Consider the following 22,865-nt stretch of genomic DNA (forward strand, 5'->3'; position numbering starts at 1 on the left):
ACCCTCCAATCAGAATCAGCATCGCAACGGAGCCCTCCTACACTGACATGAAAATCCAGGTCTTCCGGGGTAAACGTGAAGGAGCTCTGAGGTGTGACCTGACCGCCACCTCCTTGGTTACGACAAGAGCTTACTTTCCACGACTCAGACCTTGGCCTGTGTTTACAGCCCCGCGGGGGGCTGCACCCATCCAGGCAGACACGCGCACCTGAGCGCCGTGGGCCCCCAGAGAAACCAAACTCACCACCCCCTCTTCCTTCCAGAAAGCCACAGGCTGCTGCCCCGGGGGCAACGCTGACCCCAGCGGCCCCTCCAAACGGCAGCCCTGAGTGCGAAGCATGCTGGAGGTAACAGGGGCCTCGGGGGGCGCGCCCCGCTCCTTGTGTCTTCCTCCAGGACCGAGGGCTCCGACTGCAGATGGCGAGTGAGCAACATAAGTGACACCTCCGGGCAGGCAAGCATCACGGGGAAAGCACGCAGAAAACCGCTCGACTCCATTCAACATCTTGGTTATTTTATTTCAGCTGCCTATCTCTTTCTAGGACGATTTCCCAGGGAAATTCCATTTTCATTACAAAAGCGGTTTCTCACGCCAGGGAAAAGACTGGCGCGGTGATTATTGCCCTGTTGCTTCTACTACGGTCATCTCAGATGGTGCGTCTGCGGGAGACGAGTGGTTTCCTAAACAGGCTTCTCCGCATCCTGCCGTGGGTTCGGTTTGCCCCGAGTCATCTCTTCTGGGGCCTCGACAGAAGCAGCTTTCGGGAGACTGTGGAAGGAGGGGAGAGGTCGTGAAGAGCGCCTAACCCCAGCTCACCGACGACCGGAACAGGCGTGATCACGCAGACAGAGCTTCAGGAAGCCTCCGGCCCGGAGCGCGCACCCCAGGAACCTCTGCTTCATCACGAGCACAGCCCGGCGCCGCGTGAAGCCTGCAGTACCGCTCGGAGGGCCCCAGGGCAACTGTCTGTGCTACCAGCGAGACAGCTGGCATTTACCGGGCACCCAGTCTGTGCTGGCCCCAGAGTGTTCAGTGATGGTCAAATGGCATCCAAAGTCCTCAACTCCAACAAATCTCACCGATTCTACGTTTTCTGGGGGGCGGAGGGGGGGACGCTGCATGCGTGGCAGGTGGGATCTTAGTTCCACAACCGTGGGTCAAACCTGCAGTGGAAGCGTGGCGTCTTAACTCCTGGGCCGCCAGGAAGCCTCTGACTCTGCCTTTGAAAGCCTACTATGGTTGTCCTGTCTCAGTGGGAAGATGGGCAGGCATGCAGGCGCTGGTGCCCAGCTGCACCCCAAGAAGGACCCCTGCTCCATTGCCCCATCCCGCTCCGTGCTGCCCTCCCCCGCAACACACACACACACACCACCATCCTGCTAGAAACCTTCACCAGATCTCCACTGCATGAAAAATCAAATCTGAATTCCCTACAGAGACAGTCAGGGCCTTGATGAGTCAGCCTCACTGTGCCCTCAGCTTCATCTCCTTCCTTCACCCCGTAACCCCCACATGCCGGTCAGGCTGACCCCTGTACCACTGTCAAGCTCATGAGACCTTTCTTGGACTCCGTTAATGCTTACATGGGACAAGCTCCTACTCATCATTCAAGACCCAGGCCAAACGGCTCATCCTCTGAGAAGCCACCTTAACGTTCCAGGGAAAAACTCACTGGACGGTCACGTGTATTTGTGTGTCTGTCTTCCTGGAAGCTGCCCTCCATGAGGCCAGAGACCATGTCCAGACCCCTAGCAGGCACAGAGAACATGAGATGAACAGAGGGCCACACTTCACTGCAGGATGGTCTCAGACTGAGGGCTTCCCAGGTGGTGCTGGCGGTAAAGACTCCACCTGCCAATGCGGTAGACGCCAGAGACACGGGCTCACCCTCTGGGCAGGGAAGATCCGCGGGAGGAGGAAATGGCAACCCACTTCAGTATTCTTGTCTGGAGAATCCCATGGACAGAGGAGCCTGGCGGGCTACAGTCCCTGGGGTCACAGAGATTCAGACCCGCACGCATTTCAGATTGAAGTTGGGAGGCAGATGCTCAGAGTTCAGGCTTTGACGATAAAGCAGCGCCTCACACAAGCTACTGTGTGTCACACGGCTCTTCTAAATACGCCAGCGATGTAATGTGTGCACGGAGAGGAAGACTGAGATGCAGCGAGACAGCAGAAACACCCTCAGAAGTCACAACAGTCACAGCCACTTGGGTCAAGTTCCTACCAATCCTCCACTCAGCAAGGCGGGAGAGGAAAAAGGACGGCGGGCGAGTAAAGTCGCTGAAGGGCTGTCGGCCTCTTTAGATTCTTTCTGCACTACTGCTGCTTACCCTCCTCCGTCCCACTCTCTGGAATGAATCATTTCACTTAAGTCGATTTTCCAGATGACTGAAGCCTAAACTTAAAAATGAATAGATAACAATTCAGAATGGAGATACTGCTGAAACTTATTACCCACTTTCCCTGAACTCTTCAACTCTTCCTATGGAAACGAAGCCTGAGCTGATGAGTCAGCAGCATCCTCAGGAGTAAGGAAGACCGCCCCGCTCACACCCCACTGATAACCTCAGGGGCGCCGAGATCTTCATTACTGCCTGCCCCACACAGAGGAGCCTCACATGGCTGTGCTCTTTATTCCCTGGGCTAATCTTAATAGCATTTTTATCTTGTTCCTTGCAATCAAGACTCTTGGAAATAATTTTTCAATAATTTGCTGGCCTCCTCTGCCAACTCAGTGCTAGTTACCCATATTCACGGTTTCTACTGGCTGGGGAAAAAATGATAACTAACCTTGAGAGAAGATGTATTTTTTTTTTAATTGGGTGGAAAATTATTCAACCTTAAAAACAAGTGAAATTCCCAGCCATGCTGCAACCTTGAAAACATTACACTAAGCAAAATAAACCAGACGGAAGGGCAGTGTCGCATGGTTCCACCTGCCCGAGAGCCCGAGAGCCCGAGTTCATAGAGCCTAAGGCGGAGGAGGGCGTTCAGGGTGACAAAAAGTTCTGGGCACAAATGACGGCACAGCTCGAAATTGCTTCTACTGTAACAACGATTATGATTGATACAGTGCTAACTGCGTATTGGGCTCTACTCTAGGGCTTTGCAAGTGTTCACTTGTTAATCGTCACGGCAGCCCCTAGAGGTACATACTGTTTATATCTCCCTAGCCCACCAGGCTCCTCCCTCCATGGAATTCTCCAGGCAAGAAAACTGGAGTGGGTTGCCATTCCTTTCTCCAGGGAATCTTTCCCACACGGGAATCGAACTCACGTCTGACAGATTCTTCACCGCCTGAGCCACCAGGGAAGCCCCAGATGACGGTGTGAACATGCTTATTAGAGCATTGAACTGCACACAGAAATGACTAAAATGGTGCATTTTAGTTACGTATGGTTTATCACTAGATACACACACACGTACAGATATGTAACGTGTGTATGTATTTTAAAGCAAACCTCTCAAGAAAGATGGCATGCTTTTATGAGTGAAGGGTGTGACCTTTAAGTCAGCACATGGACTTTGTGACTTCCCTCTGCAAGGCAGGGGTTGAAATTACTTCCTCGTTCCTAGTCGGTCTGAGGATCATGAGAATCACCCAGAGGACTCTGAAGGTGTGGACAGCGTCTGCAGTCCCCAAGGCCTTTCCCTCACGAGCGGCATACAGGTGGCAAAGGGGTGCTCCTGCGGTCCACAGGGACACCCTGGATAATCCCGGGAGAGCCGCCGCGGAGGAGGCCGGGAAGCCCGTCTTGGATACAGACTCCAAACCCTCCTCTTGTCCTGAGGTCCAGCCAGACAACCCCGGGGTCACATACTTGGTCATGAAGAGAACAAAGATCCCAAATATCTGGAGTCACTGGGATGTTTGAGGGTTTGTAAAAGAACAGAGGCAGCCTTTTAAACATCATACTGTTGGGTTATAGCTTATAAATGAAACATTTTAGGTTATATTGGAACAATATTTTGAAAGCAGTCTGATCCATAAGAGAGAGAGGGTGTATCTGGTAGTGTGTTCAGTTTGGCAAGCACAGAATCTAGGGCTTGGAGGGTTTGACGTTGAACTCTGTCTCGCTTAATGAAAGGTTACTATTGTCCCTCTGCCTGAATAATAATTCACCTTTCTTTTTTGCTTCCTTATGAAATATCATGAAGGTCTACTCTAAAAGTTATAATGGGCTGTGTGTGGGAGAAATGTTTGAAACTTTTAAATTCATATATGCTTTATTAAGCAAACCTCTTAAAACAGTTCTTTTTTTTCCCCTTTTGAATTTGAGTTATTTCACTCTGCACATGAACCTAAAATTAAATATTCCATCTCTATGTGTTTAATAACATCAAGAGATATAACAATTAATGAGATTGCCATGGGGGGTGGGGTGGGGAAGAGTTGCATAAGGAGCCTAGTAAGAGTTTCCTATCTTGTCAGAATTTGGTGTTTTAGTTTCTTTTAAGAAAATAGTTTCCTGGCCCATGCGGACACTCCCTGAGCCCTGAGATCAACACAGCATCCTGTTCGAATGTTATGCTGGAAACACTGTGCTGTTCTAGGCCAAATGTATCCAGATCACACCGAGGAGGACGGAAAGAACTCTCTCTGGATGCACCACGGTTGCTGAAGGTGGGTTTGTTTATGAGTAGAATAAAATTTACAGCTAAATATAAAAACAGATACATCGTCATCTTGTAAAGGGCAGTAACATGTCATTCCAACTCTGGACTCTTGGAAAAAACATGAAGGTCATGCCTAAAATAAGAACAGTGAAGGGCCGAGGATCAAACCAGGGGTAAAACCGCAGACTTGTCCCTGTTTTGATGAAGGCATTAGGCAGGTTACAATCGGACAGTGAGATCATTTCTCTTGAACCAGGAAAGCTCTGTGGGTTTGTTATTTCAACACACACACACACACACACACACACACCACCCCACACTGCCCCTGGGGAGGGTTTCTGAACCAGGTGTCTGGTCTGGGTGTGAAGCAGTGATCACTACGTATTTTTCAAAGGCTATTTATACAGACTTGGAGCCAAAGAGGAGAGAGGCAGAACGCTTTGCCCCGCTGTGCACCTCTCTCTTTTCAACTACGAAAGAGCTTTAAAATCCACAGAGCGAAAGGCTTCAGCTCCTAGTTACTAAGATAAAGATGGCTAACTGGCTTCCTAAAAAGATGCAAAGAAACCAAAAAGTCACATGCATCAAACTGTTATTTTTCATAGATTTCTGTTTTTAGATTTTAAAAAGTTTCTCGAGTTTCAGAGGCTATCAATGACCACTTGGATGGCCTAGAAAAGGATCTGGTTTTGCCTCTTACTAGGCAGTGACTTGACTTTGCAGAACCTCTGTTTCCTCATCCATAATTCTACTTCCTACCCTCAGGGGGGAGGTTACTGGGGTTAAATAATCTTCTACCCATAAATGTGTTAAACTCAGAGCCTGGCACATGTGGAGGTCCGATTAATATTAGTTTCCTTCCTTCCTCCTGACCCCCAGTGACTGAGGCCAATGGCCACTGTGCGGGGAATGGAAATGGGTGTGGCAGGACCGGCAGGGCTAACGGGGAAAGCGCTCCAGGCACTGAGCCAAAAACGAGCCAAAAACAGTAGGTCCGGGGTTTCCGCGGTGGTACAGCGGTTAGGGACCCGCTTTCCAACGAAGCGGGTGTGGGTCTGAGTCCTGGCTGGGAAACTGAGATCCCACATGCCGTGTGACATGGCCAAAAAATAAAAATAAACTTAAAAGACAGCAGGTCTTCAATCCTGTATTGATCATGGACACCCGTTCTGAACTCACATGCAGGCTGTATTATATGATAAACACAGAGAGAGAGATATATGTTCACTAAGATAGAGCACCGTGTTCTCGGCTGCTCATTTTTAAGCAGGCATCCAGTGTAAAGATGCGGTACACACATACACGGAATATCGCTCAGCCATTCAAACAGTGGAGGCGTGTCATTCGCCACAACACGGATGGGCCTGGAGACTGTCACGCTGAGTGAAGCACGTCAGACAGAGGGAGAGCAGCAGAGGCCTCCCGTGCGCACAGTGGGGAAAGAGAGGCACAGATGAGCTCGATCACAGCGCAGACAGACTCACAGCACAGGGAATGAACTCACGGCTGCCAGGAGGGAAGGGTGGATGGAAGAGGTGACTGGGGAGCCTGGCCTCGACATGGGCACACTGCTGTATGTAAACTGGGTCACCAACAAGGACCTGCTGTCCAGCACAGGGGCCTCTGCTCAGTGCTGCGTGGCAGCCTGGATGGGAGGGGAGTCTGGGGGACAATGAATACATGTTTATATGGCTGAGCCCCTTTGCCGTCCGCCTGAAACGATCACAACATTGTTCGCTGGCTATACTTCAACGTAAAATAAAGAATTTTTAAAAACTGAAAAACCACTCATCCTCCTCTGGGTAAAAAACAATACTACTGGAAAAACTCAGAAATGAATACAAGACATTAAATCCCCCCATCAGCACCCCTGTACCTGATTCCCCTGTTTCTGCTTTGCTGTAGCCAGGGTCAGAGGAGCCTGTTGGACGCTGTCTATGGGGTCACACAGAGTCGGACACGACTGACGTGACTCAGCAGCAGCAGCAGCAGCAGCAGCCTCGACACTATGCTGCCAACCATTTGCCTGTGTGCCGCCCCGCCTTCCCCACAATGCTGGATTCACAGAGGAGGGAGAGACAGTCCCCGCCGTCGTGATTTCTGTTACAGATCCAGCGCTCTCACCATTACTCGCTGAATAAACAGAGTTGAACCGAAGTATAATCCACACGCCCCTTAGGAACTCAGGAAATTCTACTGATCAAAGCACCATCATTGTTTCAGTTCAAAAACCCTTCACTCACCAAATTTATGTTGGTTCCCTGAAGACAGGAGGATGATCTTAAAAGTAAATAAAAACACAGATTGCTAGTTAGGTGCCAGCCGGCAGCAATCATCTACATTCATACAGTCCCACTGGCCCCTGCTGAAAGGGGCTATCTTCCAGAGCCCTCACATGGAGTTTCAGCAAATTCTCACAGTCACTGCGTTACTGGCCCCTGAGAAGGTGTTTCAAGGTCAAGTGCACCAGCTCAAGAGCGTCCTGTGGCAAACATGAGATTCCCTCTGCCGTTAACACAAAACACATCTCAAAATAACCTGAAATGTTGAGACCACATTTTAATTCTGAAAGTGCTTGAGATAAAGAGCAGTGGAGGATACTATTTTCCAAAACTGGATGCACTCATTTAGGTTTCTATTAAGGAAGCTGGTGTCCTTATGAAAACAGACTCGAGAAGCAGAGCAGAGAGAAGTATCTCCTGGACTCTGAGTCGCGCTGAACTCCCGCTCCTCTGGACTTACTGGGCCTTCTGTAGCTTTGTGAGTCAACATTTTCTCTTCATGTGTGAATAAACAAATAATAAAAAGGGTGTGGGAGGGAAAGGCAAAGAGAAGTGGGAACATAACCCCGTGCTGCCTAGAGTTCTGTGAAGATGAAATGGGCCAACAGATGCGAAGCTCCTTTGGAAACTTTAAAATACACCATCAAGGCAAGAGGCCACTGTCGTGATGCTTTCCCCTGGAAACACAACTCTGCGAAACCTGCCTTTCCTAACTGAATTCCTTCTTCAAATACACCTTTAGTAACTGATTGTTAATGAAGAATTACCGCATTCTAACAAAAGGATTCACAATTTTTGTGGAATCTAACAAGTTTCAATACGGCAGTGTTAATTTAAGAGAATGGGAAATTTAGAAACTACTCGTATAGAACCAGAACATTGACCATACTCTTTTCAAGGCGACTAGAGGAAAAAGACCACCAGAACTGAAGAAGACGCGAGCGATGCTTCGAAGCATCCAGGCAATCACACATCTTCCTACAAGTGTCTCCACTCCAGCCCAGCCGCGGCTCCCAGCGAGCGGTTCCTTGCGGTCCTCACTTGCAGTCCGTTGGCTCCCAGGCTCTGCAGGGCTCCTGGGCCCACCTCCACCGGTCAGTAACATCACCAGCCTCGTTAGCCGAGTGGGGCCAGAGTAGCCTTTCTAGAATGAAGCCCTCATGGAGGTACACTCCAGCCTCACCTGCTTTCTTGGCGGTGGGGCGGCGGGCAGTCCTGGCTCCTGAGCAGCGACGGGACCCTCACCCCCTGCCTGTGCTGGGGACAAGGGCCCCACCCTCACGCCAGCCGGGACCCCCTGTCCCGCCCCCCACGCGCCGTCCTGCCTCTGCCCTCTGTCCCCGGGCTCTGCCTGCTGGAGGCACTCTGCCCCTCAGCCCAGCCTCCGCAGCGCCTGTCCTGGGAGGACCTCCCGACTCTGATAAATGCCCCGACGGGGGTGCACGTCTTCATCCCCAGCACCCCGCCTGTGCTCCTGCAGTTGCTGTCGAAAACCCCACCCCCTAGACTCCAGCTCCCACCTCTCCTAGCTGGCGTACAGCGTGCAGTCAACTCAAAAAAAAAAAAAGTGGGATAAAGGGATAACCCATTTCTTGCCCTGTCTGCTTCAACTGTGGTTTCACAATCGCACTCTTTTACTGGAAACACAGAGGTGCAAGGGGGCCCATTCTAACACGAATGAGGAGTCCGTTTCAACTTCACAATGAGCCAAACAGGTAGAGACGCTTGAAGGAAGAGTCAAGTGTCTCAACTTGTACTAAATTTCCCCAAAGTCTCCACATTTGCAAACCACTAATTTACTCATTGGCCATGCCCTTTCAATAGTCCCTACAAAAGGTATTTTCAAATTCCATTTGACATGTACTTTCATCAGTCAATTTTTAATTGAGCCAAATATTAAATGCTCACATTAACCAGACAAAGCGTCTTGAGCTGCTGATTTGCAGTGACAGCTTGTGTTATCCTCACACACAGGCCAAGCATGAAACAGAAAACTAATAACCCCTTTAAGTGTATTCTCCAAGTATCATTTATGGGAAAGAAAACTCCATTCAAAGGAAACTTGTGTAACGGCTGTCATTTTCCCCCCCGAGCCGCAAGCTGTTACAATGAAGGGAAGCTCATTTTCCCACGGAGCCGGAGGAGCTCAGACCCCACCGTCACTGCACGGACTCATTAAGACGCAACCTGGCAGCAGCTGAGGGGACAGACACTCTGGAGAACCGGCCAAGTATATGGGTGTCCTTTATCATCTGAAGTTTCTGAACTCACCCACAGATAAGCCCGTGAAGAGGGCCTGGCAGTGGAGACATAAAGCACAGAGATGAGAGATGAGAGGGGAGAAGGGGGAGCATCTGCCTGTGGTTTTACTCATGGGGACAGGTCTGTAAGCTGACACATCCCTTTTGCAAAGGCCCCTGGAGAAGTATGGTCAAGCTTCATTACAAGTAAACAAATCACACGCTCTTTCTCCAACAGATGACAAATGATGAGCAACAATGCTTTTGAGTCTGCTTCATGCCAAGGAACGAGGATTCTCAACATGCAAATTCCACCAGTTCTTAGAAACCACAGACAGGCTGTGATGTCTGCTTCAACCATAACAGAGAGCTGAGCCCCAGGCTGCCAGGCCAGTGGGCTGCTCCCTGCCACCCTCGGCCGTCTTCCTGGGGAAGTGGAATCCCGGGCGCTCTCTCCCCTGGGAGCCCTGAGCTGCACTGACTCCACCTTCCACTGGCTGCTTGTTTCCAGGGGAGAAGAACGAGGGGACCACTTGCCCTTGTGACTTTTATGCTCTGGTTCTTTCATACTTCTGCTACAGCATTGATAAGAAAGGAGAAACCACTTTGTCCCCACCGTGAGAACCACACAGGAGTCCTCTTTCTTAAACGGTAAGAAAATGAGAATAATCCTAGACGTCAAGCCTGTCTGAACTGGCTCTGAGACACAGGACAGCAGAACTGAGAGCAGCTGTGCACACGCTACCCTGGGGCTCAGACGGTAAAGAACCCGCCTGCAGTGCAGGAGACCCGGGTTCGATCCCTGGGTCGGGAAGATCCCCTGGAGGAGAGCATGGCCACCCGCTCCAGTCTTCTTGCCTGGAGAGTCCCCAAGGACAGAGCAGCCTGGCGGGCTACCGTCCATGGGGTCACGAAGGGTCGGACACGACTGAGCGACTTCCACGTGCACAGATCTGCAGACAGTGCGCATGTGCCTTTGTATAAACAGATGCGAGGAGGCAGCTGGAGGGCTAGTCCCTAAACTAGCATTAAGGACTTTTATGAAAGTTGAATGTTTAATATGAAGCAGAGTCTAGAAGATTTCTTTTCAGGAATGAATGACGTACTTTTTCAATTCAATGATGGGCGACATTAAAACACGTAGGCATTTTTCTTCATTTGCTGCTACTAAACCTCGACAGGTCAGTGGGCAGGGCATTTCTTTCTTGTTGTTCAGTTGCTAAGTTGTGTCCGACTCTGTGACACCACAGACTCCAGCACGCCAGGCTCCCCTGTCCTTCACCATCTCCTGGAGTTTGCTCGAATTCATGTCCATCGAGTCAGTGCTGGCATCCAACCACCTCATCCTCTGCCACCTCCTTCCCCTCCTGCCTTCAATCTTTCCCAGAATCAGGGTCTTTCCCAATGAGCTGGCTCCTCTCATCAGGTGACCAGAGTACTGGAGCTTCAGAACCAAGGGACACGCACATCCCTCTAATGGGACATCATGGAGTGAGACACATGTGCTTATATAACAGGTGGACAGTAGTCGTGAGGCTGAGTTTGATGTTCGAAGCCCTCTATCCCACTTCCCTGCTGGTCCAGTGGATAAGAATCCGACGGCCAGGGCGGGGGACACCGCGTCGATCCCTGGTCCAGGAAGATCCCAGAGGCCGCGGAGCAGCTGAGCCTGTGTGCCAACAACTGCTGAGCCTGCGCTCCGGAGCCTGGGCACCACACAACGGGAGGCCGCTGCCATGAGAAGCCCCACCACCACCACGAAAAGCAGCCTGTTAGATGCCGCAAGAGAAAAGCCTGCACAAAGCAATACAGACCCAACGGACCCAAAAATAAAATAAATAAAAATTACCTCTGTCACAATCCACTTATCCAACCAGCAGTCTCTGTGTGCACCTATCATCTGCTGTGGTGGGTGCAGCTTGACTGCGACAGGAGGACTGTTTCTTTCCTCGCTTTTTCTTGGCGGGGGAGCTGTGGTGTGAGGCATGTGGGATCTTAGTTCCCCAGCCAGGGACTGAATCTACGCGCCCTCAGTGGAAGCTCAGAGTCTTAACCCCTAGACCGCCAGGCAAGTCCCAGAACTATTTTATTAAGTGAGAAAGTGCCAGTGAAGGAGAACACCTTGACTGTGTAAGACCCCTACAAAGGGAGGATGCTATAGGGATGCTGGAAAACACTAACCTGACGCAAAGTGCGTTATCTTTTAAGCAGGCAAACCAGTAGTGGAGAGACAAGCTCTGAAGAGCAAAACTTCGAGGCAAACACCTCCATTCAATCGGCAGACGCCTACAGAGGACTTTGGCAGGAAGGTGGTGTGGGAGCAGCAGTAATAAAAGAAGGCAGAGCCAGCGGGGGAAGCCAGGACCACGCTGGGAAACGAAGAAGGGAAACGGGCAATCGACGGGGACTGGGAAAAGGCAGCGCCGACTCCAGCCTCAGCGTCCCCCTCGAGCTCCAGATCCTTAAGACCAGCTGCCACGGGGCATTCCCACCTGGGCATCCTACTGGCGGGGAGCAGGGGGACTCCCAGGGGGCTCGGTGATGATGAAGAATCCGCCTGCAGTGCAGGAGACAGAAGTTCGATCCCTGGGCCGGGAAGATCCCCTGGAGGAGGGAATGGGCACCCACTCCAGTGTTCTTGCTGGAGAATCCCATGGACAGAGGGGCCTGCGGGCTGTAGTCCATGGGGTCACAGAGAGTTGGACACGACTGAGCGATGACGATTCTACTAGGAGCTCAAGTTGAAATTGTCCAAAATTAATTCCATCACATTTATCCCACCAAAAGGTCACGCTGCTTACCATTCCTTGCTCGCTTCAGGACCACATCCTTCCGGGAGACAGCCTGGGTTTGGACTCGCCCCTCCGCTTCCTTCCCTGCCCCCTCCTCACATTTGGTCCGTTCAGTCCACTGGGTCCCAGCTCCCCCGCCGCCGTGATTCAGGCCTCCCACCTGGCTCCCAGTGTCCAGCCTCAGCCACTGTCATCCTCCTCAAGCCCACACATCCCGCCTTGACTCAGAACGCTTTCAATAATCCTTTTAACATCTACCAAGTTAAACACAAACTTAGGACCAGTCTTACCTCACCAGGGCTCTCTACGCCCCAGGCTGGTCAGACTCTTCTCAACCCCCCGTGACGCCGCAAAGCATTCCCACCTTGTCCTGTCTCCTCCAGCTCAGCCCCTCGGCCTGCCCTCCCCTGTATCTCCTCCCCATCACCTCCTGCAAGCGACTCAGCCAGGGCCCCTCTGGCTGGACCGGGTCGCCGTCCCCTGAAGTGTGTCAAGGATCACAGCAATTTACACAGCACTTATCTTAGTCTCTCTACTGGTCAGAGTTCCTCAGATGCAAAGGTTATCTTCCACGTTTTTCACTCAAGTGAAACACCCGGCATAGAGTTTTGCACATAGTAAGCACTCAATAAATCTTTTTCAATGGAAATAGGCAGTGTCCATGCCCTACACAATAGCAGGATCTTTAAAACCCTTCCGTTCCCATCACTGCCCGTTGCTAGGAACTCCTCATGGTTACAATCTGCAAACAATTGCTCATTTTCCTTGATTAAGACTCCACGTCATTTTCCTTCTTATGTTGCCACTTAAATAGTTAAGTGACTCTGCATTAATATATTGACGACTTTGTTAGAAAATAGCTTCAAACCACCTGTAAGAATTTTCAGTGTTAAAAAGAGAGAGGTCAAGAAAGACAATCCTGGCAGGAATTCATAAAGAAAATGGGAGGAGACAGTCCTGAAATGTAGACTTAGAGGTGTCAATGAACATCCCTTATAGTTCTTTTTCCCTCAAGAGATAAAATACCAGTATCTAAATATGACAACAGAATGATGCACCAATTTTATTCCTATGCTAACTGTAAGCAGGCACTGACCTAAGGGGACTAAGCACTTATCCCGTATACGCTTTGAAAAATCTATTTTAAAGGTGATACATAGGTATGACATTCATTGTGCTTAAAGCAGAAGAAATGTGAGGATTGGTGAAGACTTGGGAAAAGTCAAGGAAAGGCAACCTGTAACGCTGATGCCTGGTCCGGCCTCCAAGCGCTAGAAGTCAGAAACTCTCCACATTCTTCTGCAGCTTAAGAGAAGGCAGTTTAAAAATACAGAAATACAGTAATTGGGACTGTCACAATAAAGATGCATTGTTCTCAGTGGTAAAATCTCCCTTGGAAAACTTAAGCTTCACTTGATACAGTGGATCCTTGGGTCGGTTTTAGGACCCAGGAATAGAGGGGTGAGGGAATTGGTCATAAGCTGACTCGTTATGCTGAAGCTCCAGAGCACAGATGAGCTGATTATTAACTGAAAATGGAATGTGGCTCCATCTCTGAAATTCTGAAAGGCAAAACAAGGCGCAGAATGGACGCATCAGGGAACCTTCTCATAGAACCTGGTCCATTGCCTGAGAGAATCAGCCAAATAGCCCTGAGTGTGTCTGTAGCTGCTACCAATAGCCACGCCAGCACGGCAGGGAGATCCCCTCTCTAACGTGCTTAAGAGGGCGTTTGGGGAAGTAGTCTTCAGCATAAGCTGTTTTAGCTGCGTTGAGTTAGTGAAACTTCATCTCAGACTAGAGTATCAGCCCCACTCTAGTCTCCCGCTGCAGAGATCAGAGCCAGTGGACTCTTCCAGCAGATCCTATCTTTTTCCCTGCACAGGGTTGGAATTTATGGTCTCTGGAGGGCAAGCCATCATATCTGATCACAGAATTTTTCCTTGCCTGGCTGCTTGTGGCGAGAATGCAGATGGGGTTCAGATATTCCAGCCTGGACAGACCCCTTTCCTGCCCCTCTCCCTTGCGATCCAGACACAGTGCTCTTTCCTTCAGGTGAGCCCACCCTTCACGTGCTAGAGGCTCACAAGGAGCCGACCTTGCAGGTCCCCCTGCGCTGGGATGATGGGCAGGTAGGGTCAGTGATGGAGGTTGCAGGGGGTAGGTCCTGATGAGAAAGCCCACATGGCTCTGGAGAGAGAGAGACAAACACCCCGTCATCATGCTCACGGAAGGACAGCTGGGTTTATCTTCTGTCTGGCAAATGAAGAGCAGGGAAATCAGGTTGGCACTACAGAATCGAGCAGATCAGAACAAGCAGCAATCTACAAAAATACTTTTAGAAACAAAAATGGCTTTGTCAACCTTCATTAAAGAAAGAGGACCACGGATAAAAGACGTTAGATGGTAAACACCTGCTCTTCAGGAGCACGAACGTCACAGTGGACGACGAATTTCTGTATGTAGCGTTTTGGAAGACAAGCCTCTTAACAAACAGAAATAGGACTAGAATATAAAACCAAGCCAAAACAAAAGCTTTTATTTTCCTCTCTCCCCTGTTTTGGTTCAAATCGACTCTGACTTTTCTGCATACCAGAACGATTTAAGAAAGATAGTTCTTCAAATTAATCTATTCTAACCATCTTCATCAGAGCTTGACTGTCTGTTACTGAATCCTTCAAAAACTGCAGACCAGTATTTATTAAGCCTTTATAATATGCATAGACAGCGCCTAATGGGTGAATACTTAACAAGGGAACTCCCCTTGCCTTTCAGTTCTCTTAAGCACATGTCTGTGTAACAAAGTATTTTTTTAAATTATCTATATTCCTCTCCTAGTTAAATCAGGCCTAATGCACACATGAATGGCCATATGGTTAGAAATAGCTTTTTCAGACAAATACTGAAGGGTATGCAAAATAACACACACTTAGCTTTTTTTCTCCCCTCTCAATCTGAGAGTTTAGAATCATCTCATTGGGCTGGGTGGCAACAGAATGCAGGACATCTCCAGTCCAGGCCTGCGATGGCATCCAGGGCAGAGAAAACGCCCTCCTCCCTGAACCCCGACCTAACCCAGGACCGGGCACAGAGGGGACTCTGCCTGACCTGACCCAGGACCGGGCACAGGGGGGACTCAGCCTGACCTGACCCAGGACCGGGCACAGAGGGGATGCGCAGTCAGGTCTGCTGAACAGCCATCCCCGTCCTCAGCTAACTTTCATTCTCAATCCTGTTTCAACCTCACGCACTCACTTGGTTTGAATCAAACCAAGAGGGATGAAAGAAGAGCCCCGCGCTGGACTCATTTCTCCAAGTGTCCCCTGAGCCGCGCGCTGGACTCACTTCTCCAAGCGTCCCCTGTATGAAGCTGGGGGAAGGGGGACCAGCGTGCGAGGTTACCGCCATACCTGAGTCAGGTGCTATTAGATGACTTTAAAAAGGTTTAACAGAACCTTTGACCCTCAAACACAATATATCTCTGGGGGTAAAGAAGCCTTTTTACTCGCACACTACAAAGGCAGTGTTGTCTTTCTAGCACAAATGCCGCATTACTGCTGAAATACTGCTCCTGCGAAGACACGCTGGATGACCTCAGAAATGGGTGTGGGGGTGTGCTGAGTGGGAGAGATTGCTATTGATACACACAGCACCCACACACCTGCTTCATGAGTGGGTTTACCAGCCTCCAAAATGCTGACTAGGACTGGGAGGAAAGATAAACTATAGGAGTTCGGCTTTAAAAAAAAAATGTGGCTTTCTGTTACCTGGTGTACTATGTGGCCTAATGACATTCAGCGAATCTGAAAGGTACCAGTTCAACCAAGGATTGCTAAAAAGATCAATCCGTTCTCACTAGAAAGCACAGCTGAAAGTAACAGGATGCACAGAGGAAAGCCATGTTTTCGACTGACATTAAACAGCAACAACGGCCCTAAAACAGAAAAGAGAACTGAGTGAACTGTCAAATTTTACAAAAGTCCCCGAATGTGGTTGCTCAACAGCACATGACTGCAGACTCTGGGAGCCACAGTGTATCTTTTCTCTACAAAGCAAATCACTGAGAAAGGGGTCATATGATTCTTTGCAGGCAGAAAGATGCACTTTCCCAAGGAAAGTTCATCATTAAATATATTATTTAAGACTGGATCATCTTCGGCTATTTTTAATCCTATCATTTTGCTGCCAAAATTGGCCTTAAGCAGCTAATGCTCAACCACTAGAAAAACGATGTTTTCTCATGTATTTTGTACACTGGCCTGAGAACAGTCTTGCTTTCCAGTTAATCAACTGTTTGAGTGGATGTGGACTGTGTACAGAAAAGAGAAACTGCTTGCTGACCAACTAATAAAAAGGAAGCTAACCCTACTGGATGCGGAGTAGTAAGTTCCTGTCTTCCTAAACCACAGAGACCAAAGCATGAGCGCACAGAAAGGGTCGCCCCACCATCTCAGCAGAAGGAGCCAATCGCCCATTAAAGCACCTTTTCCTTGAAGCTGTCAGACGTCTCCCGCTCTCCTAAGACGTGAAGCAAAACGCTGTCACGCTTCTCAGTTCAGAGCGCACCGTTCACCATCAACTTGCCTACATCTCAGCCCTGTGCTTGCAAAAGCCACCTTGGCCGGGGTGGTCCCAGGGCCCCTAAACTCATCTACAGAAATTAGAACTGATTTACTAGGGGATAAAGCAAGGCTGAATACAGCCATTAAGAGTTAAGTTTCCTGTCTTTAACTGGAGGGGAACGCTATCTCACTCTAACGGGGCCGCCAGTGCCAACACGTCGTCTCGTGCTCAGCTGCTTCAGTCGTGTCCAACTCTCTCCAACCCTACGGCCCGCAGCCCGCCAGGACTGCAATGGGTCGCTGCGCCCTCCTCCAGGGGACCTTCCTGACTCAGGGGACCTCCCTTGTCTCCTGCGTTGCAGGCGGATTCTTCACCGCTGAGCCACCGAGGAAGGCCCACCGACTGTACGGTCACCACGGGAAACGTCCTTGAGAGGTCAGAGCGCACGACCGTTCTGCTCCTGTCTCTACGGCACTGCAGCCTCCCCCCCCGAAGCTCAGGCCGCTCCAGCAGACGCCTGGGATGTGCCTGGCATTCTAGGTGACACCGCGGAGCCCAGGAGGCCACTGGAAGGGGCGCTGCAGGACCCCTCCCGGACTCTCATTTTTCCTAAAAGATGTACGGGAATCAGTGGTCGGTGACGGTAGCCGGCACCTCTAACCCCCCTGTGCACCCCACCACCTGCAGACGTGCGAACCACAGGCTCTGACTCAGAGGCTCTGGGTGGAACCTGAGGCGCTGCTCCTCCAAGGCGCTCCCAGGGGACGCCCGCGAGCTCCCACACGTGGAGAGGCAGGTCTCAGATGCTTCCTAGAACCACTGCCGTCTCGCCGCTCTGCTACCCTGCCTCCCTCTAGATGCTTTATTCAGACTCAGGGATAAAGCCCCAGTCCACCCCACAGCCCGTTTCTTCCTGAGTGTTAGTGTGACGTGCAGACTTCTGAGACCGTCTCTCAGACACTGACCATCCAAGGCCCTGCTTTCTGCCGCTCACGGAGCTCGGAATGCAAACCGTTCTCCCTCAGCCTCAGAAGCAGCAGCAGCAAAGCCCAAGTGCGACTTCGAGTCTAAAGCCCCCATCAGAACAGATTCAGCAGATGGGCTGATCCACTGAGTCCTGTACGCAGGGCAAGTTACTGTCCAACGTTAAGAGAATGTGCCAGCTCTCCTCTGAAACTCACCCATCCTCACCAAGTCCTTTACGCCATCCCATGACACGTATTACGAGAGAAGCAACTCTGGTTGGTGCAAATTGGGAGGAAAATCTGTCTGGATGCCAAATGCTCAAAATAAAAATTTAGGTTCATAATGCATCTTTGGAAAGGACATGTAAATCAGTCCCCCAAATACACTTCTCAAATACTACCACCTCTTTTATTATTGCAAGGTGCCCATTTATGACGGCATTTCCTCACACTTTTTTCTGCCAAAGTCCTTTGTTTTCCTATTTGTCATCCATCTCTATGTTGTCCTGAACGCTACACATTTTGCCATCAGCAATTTGCGCTTCTATATGATTTATTTTTACTATACGAGGTTTTGTCAAGAAAAAGTTTATCATGTTCTATGGGACGTCACTGTGGTTTGGCATCATAAAATGTAGCCTCTACATTTATCAACCTCAGATACCTGTTGACCACAAAGACAGGCTCTACCAAGAAAAGTCTATTTTGAAAGGAGGAAAGAGCGGGCCTTCACTTAAAAAGAAAATTCAATTGTATGAGATGTTAATGTACCACAACTTTACAACAAAGATCAAGATTACATCTTAATTTCTATCATAAACATATGTCTCCATTTCCCATCTTTTTATTGCATTACTTGACACATGACAGTTACCACCTTGGCTTTCTTTCAACTGGAAAGAAAAATTTTTTAATATTTTTTCACAAAAGTTATGTAATAGTCAAACTGTTCAGTTACTTTTACTTTGGTCTCAAAATGATCCTTTTGGTGTCTGGAAGTCCCTACCTCTTTGGTTATAGTGGTTACAAACAAAACCAGCTACTTACTCAAACATTTAACAAAAATACTCCTTACACCTTCTACAGAACTCTTCCAGAATTACTAAAGATCTGATAACATGGTATCTCAAAGAAACAAACAATTCACAAAAAGCATTTATTAATAAATTTTAGGGGTTGAATGCGGATTTTCACTCTTAAACACTAAACACGGCATCAGGGCTTTGCCAGCTTTGGCCACGCGGGCCCGGCGTTCTCATTCAGTCATCTGCTTTTCTTGGCTTTTCTCTTTTCAGCCCCCCGTACGCGCACACTTTGTAAACTATGTGATGTGCTTCTTGAAATCGAACCCACGTGTAGTGCCTTCTAAGGGTTTTGCTCCTGTTAGGTCCTATAAGAGAGTAAGAGCAGTAATCCTGGCGACTGTAAAAGGAACCACTGAATGGCACCCTTTTTCAAGACAGCTCTTCAGATTAAAACAGAAAGTCTGCAAAAAACTTGAACCAGAGTTATTCCTCTTTCACTTTTTCACAAATTAATCATTTCAGATATGAAGTACAGATGTCAATGACACTTCTTCAGTCTTATGAGCTGTACTCCTCCCCCGAAGAATCACGCTCACAAAAAGAGCTTTATGGTGACATGACGGAGGCTCTGTCTAGCACAATAGTACCAGGAAAAAAAAAAAAAAACAGCTCACAGATGTTCTTCAAAAATACAAGCATCAATCACTTCAACTAAAGTCACAGCATGAGAATCCACAGCTAAGAATCAATTCTTCTATCTTTATATAGATACTCTGGACACAAGTTTGCCCCGCAGAGGATCCCACCAAACGATGTGCATTGTAGGTTAGGGTAGAAAATAAAATATACTAAAAATTCCAGTGAACTTCTAAATCGTACACAAGTTATAGAAATAGAATACAAGGCAGGCGGCCAACGCGAAATCCGTCAGTGATGAAACAAACACCCATAGCCTAGGGTTCTTCAAGACACAACGTCATGCCCACTATGAACGTGGCACAAACTGGAGGTCAGTGTCAACAGACTCTGGAAGTCAACTTAACCTTTTCACAATCATCCAGGTTTTCTAGGGAAAGGGGCTACACTGGTTTTCCTCTTTGGGTAGATTTTACCAAGTGAGCCAGAGAAGGCAGGCCCCTGGGCCTCTAGAGGAGTCTGCTCTTCTAATCCAGTGGTTTTCAAATTTTAGGACAAAGCAGAACCCCCCCAGGGGAGCTTATTTCTGATACAGATAGTCAGGACTCAGCCTGGCATCCAGTTTATGAGTTGTCCCTGAAATGCTCCTTTTCAATAAGCTCCTCCACCAGGTACCGTGATCAGGGGGATCCCTGGACTCCCAGTTTCAGGACCTCGAAGGGATGCTCTTTATCCCCAAATTCTACTGAGCAGCAAAGCCTGGATCTTTGGACCTCAGCAGCTGGCGCAAGGGAAGCAATGTCTCCGGGGAAGGAGCGATCGCGGTGGGGCTGGCGGGGAGAGCTCTCTGCAGGGGAAGAGAAAGGGAGACCACACACCTGGCTCCACTCCACTGGCCTGCCCTTGACCCTGGGCCCAGCCACACCCCGCCACTGGGACCGCCGGCTCAGGCTCACACCCAGACGAGCACCTACCCAGCCTCCGTTGTCCTGGATCCAGGCGTGCAGGTGCCGGTTCAGGTACTCGGTCATCCACAGGGCGATGCTGTCCACCAGGGGCGACATCTCCCGGTTGACGCTCTCCACACACATGACCCCTCCGAACTCAAAGAAGGCCACGATGCGCCCCCAGTTCACCCCGTCCCTGAAGAGCTCCTCCACCACCGTGGCGAAGCGTCCCCTCGCGGTGAAGGGCGTCAGGTGCAGCTGGCTGGACATCTCGGCGAAGTCGCGGCGGTAGCGCCGAGAGAAGTCATCGCCGGCCTGGCGCAGGGTCAGGTGGACCACAGGTGGCACCGGGCTGGGCGCAGGCCCGGCGGCGGCGGCCGGGGGCGGCGGCGGGGAGGTCCTGGAGGGCGCGGGCGCGCGGCCCGGCTGGGAGGACAGGATGCCCGGCGCGGGGGCGGCCCCGGGGGGCGCGGCGCCCGCGGCTCCGGCATCCCACTCGTAGCCGCGCTGCGACAGCTTGTAGTGGATGTACTTCATCACGATCTCGCGGTTATCGTAGCCTGTGCCCCCCGCGTGCGCCATCCTTCCGCGCACCTCTCGCCCCACAGCACCTCTCGCCCCCCCCCGCTGCCCGCCCCACGGCCCCGCAAATGGGGAGAAGAGTTACAATCCAGCTATTTCATCGGATGTGCTTTGCATTCCTGGAAGAGGGGGTGTCTTCAACCACGCGGAACACTTGATTCTGGTGTTTCCCTCTTGGCATGAGATCCTGGAAATTTTTACTTAAATCCCTTTCGGATCTTTATTTCATGAGGCACATTATTAATTACTGTTAATATCAGTCCACCTCCTCCGTGATGCTGAAAGGTTAAAAAAACTAATCAGTCAAAATCAGGTGCGTTTCCCTCTGTACGCTGGTTGAAAGCAGGGCACACACACACTACAAGTTACACGCTGAAAAGAGTATATTACACTGCCTGGAAATTAAACTTACTCCAATGCACTTAAAGTGAAAATCGCAAAGGTTCCCACTGACAGTTACATTAAACCAATTTCCTGTGCAAAGAACTTACTGGTATTTTTCAAGGACAGCATGATCCTCTGTGAAGTTTCCTTTTTTGTGAAAACAAATGAAAAGGCAAAAAGATTCCATCAATCTTCAGAACTCTCCAGTTAGAGCTGCTCTGAAAACTTCCAAATGAATCAGGAGTTGGGGGAGGGGGGTGCAAAAAATTAGGAGAATTTCCAGTTTGATTCCTAGACTTCTTCACAGAAATGTCAATCTGTAGGAATCCCAACCGGAGATCTCAAGAGCACGAGCAAACGGAAGGCAGCGGTGGCGGCGGATGAATTACCATTTCTCAGTCGGTATTTGCAGAAGTCCTGTGATTTTTCCCCTTCTCGGCAATTTTCACGCGCGCACACACGCGCGGGCACACACATGGGTCTGTATCCGCGGGGCCGCCTCACGCCTCCCCGGGGAGAAAACACCGGGCCGGAGCCGGCGGGCGAGCCGCGGACGCGGGCGGGGATCCTCTCCGGATCAAACTCCGAACGGCCAAGGCATTTTCCGAAGAGCTGCCGATAGACGCAGGCTGGCCGCGCCGGCCCCGCGGTGCCGAGCGCGAGGAGCCCGCGCTGTGTGTGGTGCCGCGAGGGTGGGAGGCGGCGCTGGCGGGGGAGGGCTTTATTTTTTTTTTTCCCCCTCTTTTCCTAAAAAGGGATGACTGCTCCGAAGTTCTCCCCCCCGGACCCCTCTTCCGCTGCACCCCACCGGCGCACCCCGCCTCCGGGCCGCGCACCCTCTCCCCGCCCCCGCGCCGCGCGCTCCGGCCGAGGACGCCGCCCGGGGGGGGCCCGGCGCCCGCACCTTCGCGGCGGCGGGGGGACCGGGCGCGGGGCGGGGCGGCGGGAGGAAGGGGGCGGCGCGGGGGGCCCGGCCTCTGACTTCATTCTCCGCTCGAACCGCCCGGTTTCCTGTGCGTGCGTCACACGGTTCATTCAAAAAAAGAAGAAAGGACGGGCCCTCCCCGGAGCCGCCCCCCCGGCCGGGTTAAAGGCGCCGCGGCCGGCGCTCCGCGCGCGCCCCGCCGGGGGCCCTGCGGGCGGGGGCCGCGGGGCCGGGGGGTCGGGGGGCCCGCGACGCCCCGCCCGCTCCGCGCGCCCGGCCGGGGTGGGGGGCGCGGGCGGCGCGGGCGGCGCGCGAGGGGCCTCCTCGGGCCTGCGGCGGCCGGGCGCGCGCTCGGGGTCTCCGGGGCCCGCGAGGGGCCGGGGGCGCCCGGGGAACCGCCCGCGGCGGGGGTCGGCTGCCGGGGGCGGAGGCGCGGGGGGGGGGGAACCCCGAGAAAACGGGCGCCGGGAGCCGCTGGGACCCTTCCTCGCCGCGGGCGCGCGCGTGGCGTGAGCGCGCGTCCGCACCCGGGGTCCACCCTCGGCCGATGCTGACCCCGGGCAGGGGCCTCGGCGCCGGCCTCCGAGAGGAGAGGCCACGCCGCGCGCGCCTCCGCGAGGGAAGCCGCGAGCCTCGCGCTTCCTTGCAGCCGCTTCCTGGCTGTCCACGCAGAGCGCGCGCTTCGGAGACCGCACCCGGGCCCAGGCTAGACGCGGCTCCCGGGGCTCGCGGACGGCCGGCCCGGGCGGCCGAGCGCGGTCCGGTGCGAGTGGTGGCGGAGGGCTCCGCGGCCCGCGGGCTCCCCTGTCCGTGGGATTCTCCGGGCAACAGGGCTGTCCCTTCTCCAGGGGCTCTCCCTGACCCAGGGATCGAACCCAGCTCTCCGGCATGGCAGGCAGATTC

At 51.5% G+C, this 22,865-nt stretch overlaps 1 protein-coding gene across 3 annotated transcripts in view; it reads right to left on the reverse strand.

Annotated features, from left to right (window-relative positions):
- Positions 1-20,687, reverse strand: part of BCL2 (BCL2, apoptosis regulator) — a 193,297-nt gene extending 172,610 nt beyond the window's left edge. For 2 of the 3 annotated variants that reach the window (XM_018039337.1, XM_018039338.1), the window contains exon 1: positions 20,099-20,687. In XM_018039337.1, the coding sequence (XP_017894826.1) occupies positions 20,099-20,653 (555 nt within the window). In that variant the 5' untranslated portion in view covers positions 20,654-20,687. 3 annotated transcript variants of the gene reach the window in all.

Source organism: Capra hircus, chromosome 24, assembly GCF_001704415.2.
Source record: "Capra hircus breed San Clemente chromosome 24, ASM170441v1, whole genome shotgun sequence".
NCBI classification, from domain to species: Eukaryota; Metazoa; Chordata; class Mammalia; order Artiodactyla; family Bovidae; genus Capra; species Capra hircus.